Source organism: Cyprinus carpio, chromosome B19 (assembly GCF_018340385.1).
Source record: "Cyprinus carpio isolate SPL01 chromosome B19, ASM1834038v1, whole genome shotgun sequence".
Classification (NCBI taxonomy): Eukaryota; Metazoa; Chordata; class Actinopteri; order Cypriniformes; family Cyprinidae; genus Cyprinus; species Cyprinus carpio.
This window is the reverse complement of record NC_056615.1, coordinates 5,725,865-5,741,331: the sequence shown is the minus strand read 5'-3', so window position 1 is coordinate 5,741,331 and position 15,467 is coordinate 5,725,865. Positions and strand designations below refer to the sequence as shown.

Below are 15,467 nucleotides of genomic sequence, written 5' to 3'. Positions count from 1 at the left end.
CCGGGGCAGTACTTTTATTAGGTACTAATATGTACTGTATCTTTAAGGAAAAGGCGGTACACTAAAGGTACCACCACACTTACAAACCTTTTAGGTACTAATATGTACAGTATCTTTAAGGTACCAATGGATTTTTTTGGTACAATGGTGTGCCTTTTGTAAAGGTACCACCCCAGTGACAACTTTTGTACCTTTTTTTCTGAGAGTGTGGGGATATTGGTCCCTGTAATGTAGGGAATGCCAGGACACACACACACACACACATGGCAATGAAAAATCATTTAACGTTTCCAGGTGCTGAGCCCTACAGTCTGTTAAAAATTCTGGAGGGCCTCCAGGCAGAGCCACAGAACTACCCTTCACCCCTGTACTCATTCTCCCTCTGCATGGAGATCAACAACCGCGTCTTCAGCGACGCTCTCCTCAACTCAAGCTCACAGCAGTACAAGCACATGTATGCAGAGGTTGCTGGAGCTGTAAGTGTTTCCAGTGATTTATCAATGAACAAATGTCAGTGCCAGTTTATTGACCAGAGCAGCCATTTTATACATAATACCAGCAACAACATCTTCAGTACATGTAAGTTGTTGACCCTAAGAGAGATCCTGTGAACATGATCTTGTTTCATTTTCGCAGCTGGACATCGCCTTTAACTGCTCTGACTGTGACACAAGAGAAACCTACAGAGGAGTGACAAACATACAGTTCAGGTAAATCTCATCTCATTCTTTTGCTAAAGGTGTATTAGTCCCAAATGACTGTGGAAAATAAATGAATAATAATAAATTGTGATAAAGAAGTGTACTTATTCAGTACTAAGAACACTTATAATATAATGTTAATAATGTTAAGATAATATAATGTTAATGAAATAAAAGGTCAGTTAAGTATCCTTGAAGTTCACTGTCATGACGGTTTCTTAACACACTTTGTAAAACAAATTAAAATGTTACTTTAAAGAACATTTTAAAATCATGTTTTAATAATCTTTGGTTGCACTTGTTGACTAACATACTAAAGCACATGTAAAGTACTTGATTAAAATTATAACTGTAGTGTGTTGTTTGATATAAGATTTGAGTAAATGTATTTTATATCGATAGCTACTAAATTGTAGCTTCATCATTACAAATGTGTAATTACAAATATATTTTTAAATACATGACCTACAGGACCTACTATTACTATAGTTTAGTTTACTATAAAGCCTTGTCAGTATTCAGCATTACACTTTAATCTTTATCTCAAAGGCAACAGAAATTATTTTATGTAAAGATATACTTAAGCCCTACTTAAAGTTGGTCAAAAAAATTGTTTTTGATATAAATATAAACTATAACACATTTTCATTTAAGTGTCAGAAAACATTAAATTCACTCCAGAAATCTATTCTTTTAAACTAGAATATTTCTGTGTAATTAAGTGTTACTGCATTAAATATTGCAATCAATCAAAATTTTGTTTCTCATTTGATTACAGTAACGGGTCTGTGATCGCGAATTGTACGCTCCAGTTCCAGACCGTTTTTATCAACCATGTTGTGATCAAGCATTTGTTCCTGAGGGCCATAGATAATAAAACTCACGTGAACAGTCTTGCAGTCAACAGACAGTACACAGCGGGTGAGTATTCATCATCCATCAATCACTCATGCAGAATGGATGAATTTGCTCCCATCGATGTCAATTTGAATGATATTGGCCACACCAACATTCAGCAAAAACATTTCATTAGTCCAACACGTTTAGGTTTATATCTTGTAAGTCTGCTTCATGGTGTTTGAAAACCTATTTTTTTTTTAACATAAATTAATTCTAAAATGCATATATTTTTCATGCAGAAATAGTCACACCTGCCTGGCTTTTTCCAAAGTCAACCACTTTTGCAGAATCTAGTTCCGAGGGTCTTCCTTGGTGGGCCATTTTATTGCTAGTGCTGGCATGCATCATCATACTGCTGCTCTTCATCCTCTTACTACTGGTAAATACTTTACATTTACAATTGACAAACTCACCAAGTAACAGGACAAATGGTCAACACTACAATGCTGTGATATTATCTAATCTCATTTCCATCTTTCCAGTTATGCTTTTGGTGCTGTAGGAGAAAAGAAAAACGGGAAGAAACACAAACCGTTGCTCCGTATGAGAGAACGTCTTTCAAAGAACATCTTGCCAAACCCACATATCTGTCACACACACCTGAGAGGAGCCCCAACTACCAGAGCTTAGTGAGAATAACTTCACTTCGAAGACTGTGATATAAATTGAACTAAAGACCTACTGAGAAATACCACTAGCCCAAAAAAATATTTATTTCACATCAGCATTGTGATTTAGATGATCAAACATAAATTAATGGACCCTGTTCACAGACAATGATGATGTGTTTCCATAGTAATTAACATTGTAAACCTAGCAATGCTTTTTATATGTTCATTTTTGTTAATGTAATGTACATTTATAACATTTAAATTTTTTGTTATATTACCTTGGCATTACAATTCAGAAAAATACTTAAAGAAGAAGTTGACTAAAAAATGAAAATTAGCTGAAAATGTGCTCACCCTCAGGTCATCCAAGATGTAGATGAGTTTGTTTCTTCATCAGAACAGATTTGGAGAAATGTATCATTACATCACTTGCTCAGCAATGGATCCTCTGCAGTGAATGGGTGCCGTCAGAATGAGAGTCTAAACAGCTGACAGAGACATCACAATAATCCACACCACTCCACTCCATCAATTAGCATCTTATGAAGTGAAAAACTGTTTCGGAAATATGAGTCATCTATCCATAATACTGCTTTCTCAGGCGAAAAAAGGTTGTTTCATCTAAATCAGGAGAGAAATATGCATTGATCAAGCACCGTTAGATGTGAGAGGACAATAGAGGATGGACTTTTACACTAGAAGAATCTTTATGGATTATGGCCAGAAGTTAAAGTTAAAAACATCTTAATGATAGATTTGTTTCTTAAAAACATGCAACTTTTCACCTCACAAGATGTTAACTGATGGAGGGGAGTAGTGTTGATTACTTGTGTATTATTATTGTGATGTTTTTATCAGCTGTTTGGACTCTCATTCTGACGGCACCCATTCACTGCTGAGGATCCACTGGTGATCAAGTAAATATGCGTAAATGTATTTTAAATACATTTATTTCATGCTAAGTGTACTACAAATACATTCTAAAATGTATGTACTTAATAAAATACACTGCAGTTGTATGTTTAGTATACTAAACTGGTACACTTAAAGTCTGCTAAGTTGGAACAACTAATTTTGTACTTAATAGTGCGGCAGTAGTGCTGAAGTCCAATTAAACATATACTTATTTGATTGTGCTAAAGTGGAACTATTGCAAGTATACCGTACTTAAGGTACACTTCAAATATGTTGCATTTAAAGACCGATATTATTCAAAGATCATACAATCCTCATCAAAAGACATTAAAACACATTTTAGACTTAATATTAAGAAATGTACATTTTGCACATTAAAGTTTAATTATAGTTTTTATATCAGTAAGTCACTTGCGTTAACTGTCAGTAAATATGTTAATAGATTTGAACTATATTTAGTATGAAATAAATGCATTTTAAATATATTACGCTTTTACTAGGGTATACAATAACTTAATTGTTTTAATCTTATTGATCCATTATTCATATAAGATGTTTGTCTAATGATTCTGTTATCAGACATGATCTCTAATAAATGGTTCTTCTACAGGGAGAACCAGAAGCACAACATGGCAACCGATCCGGGATGTACATGACGAATCCTCAGAGATGAAAACCACAACACTGCTATAAGAGAGGTAGAAATAAACCCTTCATCAATAAACACTTCTACAATCTGGCCTCAGGAACCAAGGGATAGGTTTGCCTATGATGGAAGCTTACAGGTAAAAGCGTAGCTGCTGGTGGAGCAGATCTATTCAACATAAACAAAGAAACACCAGCAACACAGTGCAGATTAAATTCATAAACTGGGTTAGTTAACATGAAGTGAAGCCCTTCATTCAATGAACTGTTTACTATCGTGACCACAATGCTTGCTCAATATGGCAACACAAAGAAGGGATTTAATGCTAGTAAACACATTTCATAAAGCTGCCATTGAATTAGGATTAAACACAATACGTTCCGTTCTTTTACACACGATTAACGCGCTGTCAAATATAAATGGAGATGATGTATAGCTTTCGCTGGGAAAGGCTTTATGCTGGTCATTACAGATTGCTTTAAGCTCTGTTTAACTATTTTAATGCAGTGATGAGTGGAAGAGTTTTTTTTTTTTAATTGTTTGAGATTATTTAGCTTTAATTAAAAAGTCATACTGATTCTGAACCAGTTATGATTTCTTACATTATGTGCGTGCCAGCTATTTGAACAATAAATCCATCCATCAATGTTTTATCCAAATTGGTGATCAGTAAATGAACGAATAAAACTGAATGAGTCAGACTTGTAAACCCGGGTGCATTTAAAGTTCAGGGAGTGGTTTAATCTATTAAAACTCACCCTTCACGTGTCATTTACAGTGCAATATTTCACATACAGTTTACAATACAAAACTTACTACATGCGTAGGGTTTCTCTGACATGATAATCATCTTGTTAATTTTCATTAAACACTGTAAAACTGATGTCACTTTCAGGAAAAGTGTCGCTGCACTCTTTGATATCTGTCTGGTATAATGTATACTAATGTAAATAATATGGTCTTTGTTTCAGAGGCATGGAGTAACTGATGCTATGAAGGTCAGGATGGTAACGTGGCTTCTCTCATAGAAGATGCTGGTTTCCTCAGCAAGTTTCTAAAAATGTGGATTGTCATCATTACCATGTGTAATCTAAGTATTATACTCAACTGGACAGACAATTATTTATTTCTGTACTATTTATGAAACACAGATATGGGCATTTGGGTCTGTGAACTTTTGCTTCTCTTACTCTATTTCAGTGTAACATAAGACCGGGTCTAGTTGTCACACTTTATACTCCACTAAATATTTGCCAGGTTAGGTTTATTCTCAAGAAAGCCTTTGAACGTTTGCACTGTTTCAAAAATATTTCATTTAAAGTGTACTTTATGATATTCAGTGGTGTGAATGTGAAATTTCAGACAGTAAAACAATTATAAAACAGAATCATTAAAAAATAAAAAAAAATAAAAAAAATCAAACAGTCAAGACATATTAAATATCAAAACAATGTTTTGATCAACAGGATTTGCATGTGTGACTACGTGTGACATCTTGCCCCGGTCTCTTTTACTGTATATCTTAGGCTACAGAAGAAGAGAAGGTCTCTTAAATGGAAAGATTTTATTTTTGATACTGTATGTGGGGTTTGGTATCTCCAGATTACAAATTCATAAATTTCTTTTGATTTGTAATTTGCATTTGTGTTATTTGTATGGTCATTTACACTTATTTACACACTTTCTGTGGGTAGAGCTGATGTATTCCACGCACAATACTTCAGCAAAACAATATCTTACCAGGTACATTATAAATAAATAAACTGTATGCAGTATATGCAACTGTATGTATGTTTTATTTATTTTTTGAAATATTTATGTTTGATGAATGGCTATCCTCTTCTCAATTTTGTAATTTCATCTGAAAATCAACATTTATGGGATTTAGTCAGTCAGAACAGGTTAAGTGATCTAATTTTGTGTCTTTGGAAAATTGTGATCTGTGATGTTGAATATCAATAATTTTTGTGTCTATTTAATAACGAGGGATTCGGATTTATGGAGTAAAACTTATTTTGAAGTGAACAGATGAACCGAAGTACTTATTCCATGAATCACTCAATAATAAGCATAAAGTAAAAATCGTTAATAAAGTAATTCGTTTATAGTTTATTAGTTTTTACTGAAGTTACTACATTGTTAATAGGATGTATTTAAATAGTGAGTTTTTCATTCAATGTCAGTGTAATTAACACAATTATTATTGTTTAATTAGGTCTTAGTAAAGGAATTGTCAATTGGCAGGAGTGAATATTTTTAACTTTAGATTGGGTCATGGAAAATGCGAAAATGTCATTAAGTGATTTAACCTTTATGGAACAACACACACACACACACACACACACACACACACACACACACACACACACACACACACACACACACACACATACATAGAATCTTAGAGTCATATAATAATCTTACAATCTTACAATTTAAAAGTAAAGATCACATTTTAATTTGTGGACCAATTCTCACTAACTAACTATTAACTACTTAAATTTTGCTTCAATAAACTCCTAATTTGCTGCTTGTTAATAGTTACATCCCACTTTATATTAGGTGGCCTTAACTACTATGTACTTACATCAAAAAATATATACAGTGTACTTATTGTGTTTATATTGTATTGCAAAACACTTTTGCTGCTATTGAGGTGGGACAGGTAAGGTTAGGGACAATGATATAATGATAAATTATAAAAATAATCAAATAATAAATCATGTGAATGACTAATGATTTTAAAATTATTATGTGAATAAATTATTATAAATTAATTTTAAAAAATCATGAAAATTTTCCTGTGAGGATCTTCACTAATAAACAACTTGTTAATAGTAAGAATTGCTCCCTAAAGTGTAACCAAAGTAAATGCATGTTGTTCTTTACCCTTTAGTTCTGCTGTGGTTGTGCTTAACTAGGTCACATTCATGAAATGTGCAGGTATCTGAGAATTAGAAAGTTGCAGAATTCATATTCAATTCAGTCCCACTTAACTAAATATTTCAGCAGGTTACTCCAAAGGCACTATGTATTTATTTAGTGCAATTTTATTTCAGATTTAGTACAATTAAGTGATCAAATAGTTTTTTATTGTTGAAAATCAAACTTAGCTTAAATATTAGAATTAGTAATCATTTGAAAGTACATAGTTGATTAAAAATAATCAGTACCCTAACTCAAACATTGCATCTTTTATGCCTCTCCAAACTATTCCACATTTTCCTCTGCAATGTTAACATTCCCTCATAAGTTTAAGATATATATATATTAAGAAATGGTATAACCTAATAAAATCAGTCAGGGATCAGTAAAGACCTTCATGTAAGCTATACCTTCAGATCCATATAAATCGTAATGGAGTTTGTTTCTATAGCAGACATTTAGATATTTTAAGCACTTTTAGGGCTATTATACATAATATAACATTTACATGTTTTAAGTGGTTCACCAGCAAATAATGAACAAATGTTACATGTAGAGCACGTGTAAAAGATCATATAAATCTGCTTATCAGTGTGTTCTGAGTAATCATGCCAAAGCAGAAAGAAATCAACTGCAATCTCTGACAAAACCCTTGATACACTCTGCTTTCAACAGCATGTAGTTGTTTCATATACAGTGTATTTTATAATTAGTCAATATTGTTTGTGTTTGATTTCCTGGCTGAAAGTCAGAGGTGCTGCGCCTATTCTATCTTTAGTAACAGTTTTGCGTGACAAGGTGATCAGAAAAAGTAAAGTCATTATTTGTGGATTATTAATCAGAAAGGATTTTAAACAGTGATATTTATACAGTCTATTTATAAAACACTTATGGGATCAGGGAGTTGTACATTTCCGATTCACACATTTGTGAAAAAGAAGTGTCCTTAATTTTATTAAATATACACTTCAAATGTTATTAGCACAGTATATTAAAACAACAGCAGCAACAACAACAACAACAACAAAAACTGTACATGCATATAATATAATAAAATGAAGGGCCACTGAAGTGTACTTAAAGCTTATTTTTGTGTCTGTTTGCTAATAGACTTTTAAAAAGTGCACTTTGTAATAATGGCAAATTAAAAGTTTTGCTTTACAGGATGTTTTAATTCCTCATGTTTTAATCTTTTTTGTAACTATATTTTAAAAGTACTAAATTGCATCTTCATTGCAAATGTGTAATGCAAAATATGCAAATATTTTAAATACATGGCATACATTAAAGTATATTTTAGTACATCATAACTCCATATCAATCTTTTCGTAACCAGAGAATTTGAGTAAGATGAATCCTGGCAACCATTAACACAATCCTACACAATCATAAGAAGAGAGTGAATGAGCGCATCTCCGCTGAGTGCATCTCCAGAACATCTCTTCCCTCTCTGCAAGACATCCACACCAGGAGATGTAAATCTAGGGCTGTAAAGATCCTTAAAGACCCCACCCACCCTGGAAATCCACTGTTTCCTCTGCTACAGTCAGGCAGACGCTTCCGCAGTCTGATGGCAAAAACGGAGAGGCTCAGGAGGAGTTTCTTCCCTCACGCTATCAGACTACTAAACCATGGACATTAAACACACTACACTTTAGAGACTCTGGTAGTGTAGGGTTACCCAATAACTCTCTGCACACTGCACTTTTTTATGACACCTAACTATAAAACTCATCTGCACACTGTTTACATCTCTGCACATCATCTGTATAGCAGTTCTTGTAGCATCGCTACACAGCATCTGTGTAGTAGTTTAATATATTGTGTATATTTCATTATTTGTATTTAATTATCTTTTTGTTTGATTTTTTAAAATTATTATATTTTTCATATATTTCATTATTTGTATTTAATTCTTATTTTTTAGTTTTATTTTTTTCTCCTTATTTTTTCGGATATTTCATTATTTGTATTTAATTTTCTCTTTCTATCTTTTTTTTTTTTTTTTTGCACAGTCTAAAAAGAGTATGCCAGACCTACATTTCACGGCATGTTGTGTCATATAACTTGTACGTGACAAATAAAATCTTGAATCTTTAATAATAGTATTAAAAACTGAGATTCTATTACAACACAATAGTTCAGCCCTAAAACATGACAATTTGTTGAAATGGCACACAGTCAGATTTGTTTTTTGAATTTGTTTCTTCAACAGAACAGATTTGGAAAAATGCAGCATTACATCATTTGCCCATCAATGAATCCTCTGCAGTGAAAGGGTGCCGTCAGAATGAGAGACCAAACAGCTGATAAAAACATCTCAATAATTTAAACAGACAATATTAACTTGTTAAAATTATCCTGCAAGACAAAAGTGTAAAATTAACAATAGAATTGAATTTTGCATGAAAGCAGCATGAAAAACACCAATTTACTGCTACAAGGTTCTTTTTATACACTAAAAAGTTGAAAATGTGAAATAAGAAATAATATTCTCACATTGTTGGTGCTTAAAAGAGGTTTAATAAGTCCATTCAGCACCTAAAATACACTGCACTTCAAACACTATGAGAATGTGCTACAATGACACACCAGTTCCTCTGATCCCCCTCTAGTGGAAACTCACAGCAACATGCTCTAAATCACAATTAAACAAGAAGCAACATGTGAACAGGGCAGAAAATACACAGATGTTGTGTAAAAGAGGTATGAAAGTAAATACTTTGGTTTTTTAGATCTGTAATAAAATGTTCCTTGGATTAGGACTGTATTGTAGCAAATTCAGATTCTTCAGAGATACTAAAAATGACAATCCGTGAGTCTGGTTAGTGAGTAACGCACAACAATAATAACTATTAGCTGAACTATTACAGTAAGCTTTGTGAAACAACAATGGCAAGCAAACAAAGGGTCAAAGATGACACATAAAAGCTCTATTCGAACTCTCTCCAATTAAACCTGGTTATCCTCTCTCTCTCTCTCACTCATCTACTGATAACTGAAGGATACAGAATCATCATATGAAAGTTGAAAGCATGGTTTCTCACACACAAAACCTCATCCTGCACTGAAATGTATTGTTTTGTTAAGATGAACTAGTGTACTAGCACCAATGAGATTAATCAGGGATATACATCACATCTACAGGGAACTAACTCATGCCACTGTTTGATATTAACAGTGAACACAACATTGTTTTTTTTTGTTTTTTTCTAATAGGATGTAAGAGATCAAGTCCACCCTCTTCCTATTATATTACTCTATTGTTACTATTTTTCATTCTCTTGTGAGCATGGAGGTTCAATATAGATATTGTGCTATCAGATTACACACATTACTAACACTCAAGAGGCCAAATGAACAGTGGGAATATTTTACATTATGTAACATATATTAACATAAAGAGAATTGTGTTTGTTAGTAGGTTAGCTCAATGGAAGTATTTATTATTGCAGATCAGTGGTAGGTTTGATGCCATTTTTCAATTAACATGATATTACCCGCACTATAGTTTGTTGGTTGTAGTTGACAGCTGACAATGATTTAAAGCTGTCTTGCATTAAATGGATCCAACTATGCATGCTTGCACTGTTTTCATACATTTTTTCCTGCAAGATGTTTTTTTTTTTTTTTTTAGCTATGATTACATTTACGCCAATCATGCTATGATCTTTCTGCATTCGTTAATGTTATTTTTTCATCATGTACTTTATTCTGATAGACTCTGCAAAAATGGCAGAGTTTGCAAGGCAGGAAATTAATTGTCAAGCTTCCCACGCACTATGATAAATCAATTTTAATTTTTTTTTTTTTTTTTTAGTTGTTACTACATAAAAAGCCAATTTGTAGAGATTGCACCTAGAATAGTTCTAGCAAATAAAACATTCTAGATCTGTGCATTATTAGAAAAAAAATTATATCCATTTTATATCCATTTCTATAATATTTCCAGGCCTGGAAATCACAATGTTCAAATTCCCTGAAAGTTTAACATGTTTGTGGGAAAGCCAAATACAGTAAAAAAAAATTTAGCCTGTGCAAAATTTCCTTCACATAGAACCAAACCCTAAAATCTAACATCGGTTTGATTCAGAGCAAATAAAAAGCTACATTAGAGCTGTTTTGCCATTTCAAGCATCAATATACAGGTCCTTCTCAAAAAAATTAGCATACTGTGATAAAAGTTCATTATTTTCCATAATGTAATGATAAAAATTTAACTTTCATATATTTTAGATTCATTGCACACCAACTGAAATATTTCAGGTCTTTTATTGTTTTAATACTGATGATTTTGGAAAACCCAAAATTCCTATCTCAAAAAAATTAGCATATTTCATCTGACCAATAAAATAAAAGTGTTTTTAATACAAATAAAGTCAACCTTCAAATAATTATGTTCAGTTATGCACTCAATACTTGGTCTGGAATCCTTTTGCAGAAATGACTGCTTCAGTGCGGCATGGCATGGAGGCAATCAGCCTGTGGCACTGCTGAGGTGTAATGGAGGCCCAGGATGCTTCGATAGCGGCCTTAAGCTCATCCAGAGTGTTGGGTCTTGTGTCTCTCAACTTTCTCTTCACAATATCCCACAGATTCTCTATGGGGTTCAGGTCAGGAGAGTTGGCAGGCCAATTGAGCACAGTAATACCATGGTCAGTAAACCATTTACCAGTGGTTTTGGCACTGTGAGCAGGTGCCAGGTCGTGCTGAAAAATGAAATCTTCATCTCCATAAAGCTTTTCAGCAGATGGAAGCATGAAGTGCTCCAAAATCTCCTGATAGCTAGCTGCATTGACCCTGCCCTTGATAAAACACAGTGGACCAACACCAGCAGCTGACATGGCACCCCAGACCATCACTGACTGTGGGTACTTGACACTGGACTTCAGGCATCTTGGCATTTTCTTCTCCCCAGTCTTCCTCCAGACTCTGGCACCTTGATTTCCGAATGACATGCAAAATTTGCTTTCATCCGAAAAAAAAGTACTTTGGACCACTGAGCAACAGTCCAGTGCTGCTTCTCTGTAGCCCAGGTCAGGCGCTTCTGCCGCTGTTTCTGGTTCAAAAGCACACGCCTGTGCACGGTGGCTCTGGATGTTTCTACTCCAGACTCAGTCCACTGCTTCCGCAGGTCCCCCAAGGTCTGGAATCGGTCCTTCTCCACAATCTTCCTCAGGGTCCGGTCACCTCTTCTCGTTGTGCAGCGTTTTTTGCCACACTTTTTCCTTCCCACAGACTTCCCACTGAGGTGACTTGATACAGCACTCTGGGAACAGCCTATTCTTTCAGAAATTTCTTTCTGTGTCTTACCCTCTCGCTTGAGGGTGTCAATGATGGCCTTCTGGACAGCAGTCAGGTCGACAGTCTTACCCATGATTGCGGTTTTAAGTAATGAACCAGGCTGGGAGTTTTTAAAAAGCCTCAGGAATCTTTTGCAGGTGTTTAGAGTTAATTAGTTGATTCAGATTATTAGGTTAATAGCTCGTTTAGAGAACCTTTTCATGATATGCTAATTTTTTGAGATAGGAATTTTGGGTTTTCATGAGCTGTATGCCAAAATCATCAGTATTAAAACAATAAAAGACCTGAAATATTTCAGTTGGTGTGCAATGAATCTAAAATATATGAAAGTTTAATTTTTATCATTACATTATGGAAAATAATGAACTTTTATCACAATATGCTAATTTTTTGAGAAGGACCTGTACACTGCACAGTGTAAATGATTAATACATACACAGCGTGAATGATTAAATATATGCAAGGAAGAATGCAAGCATGCACCATCACAATTCATTATTCAAACTGTTGCAAGAAAGAAGACCAATCACCATTCAATATGCAAATTATTTGATGACATCTGTGCTGCCAGTTAACTAAGTGATTCTATCAAAAGGAAAAATATCTTACTTTTTTAAGGATACAAGTTGACAATAACAGAGAATTTTAAAATTTACGGTTAAGTTCTGACCTTGAATATTTAAAGAATATCTGTGTGCTGCTTTGCAAGCACTGTAAGTCTTCAGCTGTCAGACAAGAAGAAACTCTGCAGGTAATACAATGTTAAAGCAATAGTTCACCTCAAAATTAAAAATTTACTCTCATGTCTTTTGAAACCCATAGCTTTTAAAAATATTTCTTTAAAGATGTCGAATGCAAAAGGATAAAATAATAGTAGGATAATAGGATGTCTAAATTGCTCTTTTTTATAACATGAATGGGTTATCACAGTAGTCAAGCAATATTTTTAATGGATGACATAAATGTATGACTTCAAAAGAAAGTTATACGAACCACGCTTGTTTTTGCTTTTATGGGGATTTTTTTGTCCTTTTTGGAGCTTGACAACTTTGGTCCCCATCCATTTTCAATGTACCAAAGAAAGTCAGGTAACATTTTATTTTAAGGTGTCCTTGTTACACATTACATGTACTTACTATTATAATAACAATAAATTCTGCATAAAAACATGCAAATAACCCTATGTCAAACCCTAATCCTAACCCTATAGTAAGTTCATGTGGTTAATGAATATTACTCATTACTTAAATGTATAATTACACTGTAACAAGGACACCTGAAAATAATGTGTAACCAAAAGTCAGGGGTTTGGAACAACATGAGGGAGCAAATTAATTTCTATTTTTGGTTGAACCATCTTTTCTAAGTATGATGATAATGGCCTATTTTACAAAGCCCTATCATATTGATTTTATACATCACTTTCATACAAAAACCCTTGCTGCTTAAATCTCACTCATCTCTACAATATACATACAGATCACATGAGCACAAAGCATCAAACGTCTGTTAAAGAGTCAATGGGCGCCACTTGAGGTTCAGTGGGAGGGCTGGGGATTTCTTCTATCGGTTCAGATTTGGGTTCGGGTTCACGCTCAGGCATTGGCTCCACCTCTGACACCACCACTTCCACCTGTAGGGTTTGAATGAGTGGGAAAAAGCAGATGTTTGATTGGCTGACAGGGTCAAGAACTAGCAGAGAGTTAAATAGGAGAAAGCAATGGATTGACTAGCTCTAACATCACATAAGATGGTATCCAAAACCAAGCAAGGTTGAATCCCAGTTGAAATCTGAAAGTGCTCCTGGTGTACCTGAGGTTGGCTAGGGGTGACGGCCTCGGGCTGAGATGGGGCAGCACGCTGTCTAAAACCAGGAAGCTGTGGAAAAACAGGGATCACTGTATTATATTAGTTCATCATGAAGATTGTGAAGAGGAGATCACAGAATACAAAGAATACATAAAAAAATATTTCTGAACACCACTGTACATGCTGAGTTATTTTAGAAAAAGATTCACATTTATAATAGAAGTTTACCAGATCTGTTACATTAATTATCATGTAATAAATACAATGCAGGGTTGGAAATTAATGGGGGCTTGGGGCAAAAATTCCACCAAAATGAACAAAAAACACCCCACAGATTTAACAAACGTGGCAAAAAAAAATGTCTCTGCAGAATTACACTAAATCTTATGATTGCTGTGATTAAAGTGAAATGCGAAATGACATGGAAAGTGTTGATTTTGGCATTACATTTAGTTCCACTTGTGTTGCATAAAAGATTTTGTTTTACATGTTGTTTTTCTGCAATATTATGGCCAGTCACAGATGTTTATGAGTGCACGAATGACCAATCAAAACCACTTAGATTAGTGTTGAAAATTAGTTTTGTTGAGTGTGCACATTCACTGACTGAATGCACTACTGTGAATTCTGTCATCATAAGCAACAAAGCACAGATATTATGCAAAAAGAGGTACATTATGCCCTGTAGACAGATTTGTTCATTATAACAAGAGTTCCCCTTCCAGGGAACTCGCACTGCATCCTCATAGTGTACGTTAGAGGATGCAGTGTCTCGTTCCCTCTCAGGGAACCATGGTAACATGCGTAACCCAAGATGTTCCCCTTCTAGGGAACTCATGCTGCATCCTCTAGGGAACACTATGAGGACGCACAATCTCCTTGCCTCTCGGGGAAACATGGTAACATGCGTAACCCAAGATGTTCCCCTTCTAGGGAACTCATGCTGCATCCTCTAGCGGACACTATGAGGACGCAGGGTCTCGTTCCCTCTCGGGGAAAAATGGTTACATGCGTAACCCAAAATATTTTAGCAAGAATGCATAACTCAAGCTACACTCTTAAAATAAAGGTACCAAAATGGGGTTATTGCAGTGATGCATTGAAGAACACTTTAAGGTTCCCCAAAGAGCCTTTCAGTGAAATGTTCTTAAAATAACCATTTTACCAGTGCAAAAACAATTTAAAGAACTGCAGCTGTCAAGAACCTTTTGTGTAATATAAAGGTTCTATGGATGTTACTGGAATCATCAATGCTAATAAATAAAGTTTATTTTTAGGAGTGCAGACTGTCATGATCTTCTACAGTTATGGGCAAACACTATAGATACACAAAGACGGTTTACTTATTTACTTGGGAAAAATGTTTTTACATTGTACTTATATTTTAAAAATACCGACTTGCAATTACATCTGTAATTAATTTATGGAATTACATTTATAATTACACTGTTGACCCATCCCTTACACCTTAGCCCACCTTAAACCTACCCATACCACCAAACCTGTCCCTAACCTTACTCGTATCCCACCTCAATAGCAGCAAAATTGTTTTGCAATACAATATTAACACAATAAGCACACTGTACTTATTTTTTGATGCAAGTACATATTAGTTAAGGCCACCTAATATAAAGTGGGACCAACAATTTTTGAGGT

At 34.4% G+C, this 15,467-nt stretch overlaps 1 protein-coding gene and 1 long non-coding RNA gene across 2 annotated transcripts; one reads left to right on the top strand and one right to left on the bottom strand.

The window, feature by feature from the left end:
* The first annotated feature begins 251 nt into the window (after nucleotides 1–251).
* si:dkeyp-92c9.4 (mucin-1) lies at nucleotides 252–5,497 on the top strand. Its single transcript, XM_042745569.1, has 7 exons — nucleotides 252–476; nucleotides 637–710; nucleotides 1,480–1,622; nucleotides 1,841–1,980; nucleotides 2,084–2,230; nucleotides 3,738–3,825; nucleotides 4,745–5,497. The coding sequence occupies exons 1-6, from the start codon at nucleotides 264–266 to the stop codon at nucleotides 3,798–3,800; spliced, it is 780 nt and encodes a 259-aa protein (XP_042601503.1). The 5' UTR covers nucleotides 252–263; the 3' UTR covers nucleotides 3,801–3,825; nucleotides 4,745–5,497.
* A 7,173-nt stretch (nucleotides 5,498–12,670) lies between these two features.
* Nucleotides 12,671–15,259, bottom strand: LOC122140778. The gene is made up of 2 exons (XR_006157351.1): nucleotides 13,815–15,259; nucleotides 12,671–13,635 (listed from the first exon to the last, which is right to left on the bottom strand). It is a non-coding gene; the product is annotated as an uncharacterized LOC122140778 (long non-coding RNA).
* Between the last annotated feature and the right edge of the window lie 208 nt (nucleotides 15,260–15,467).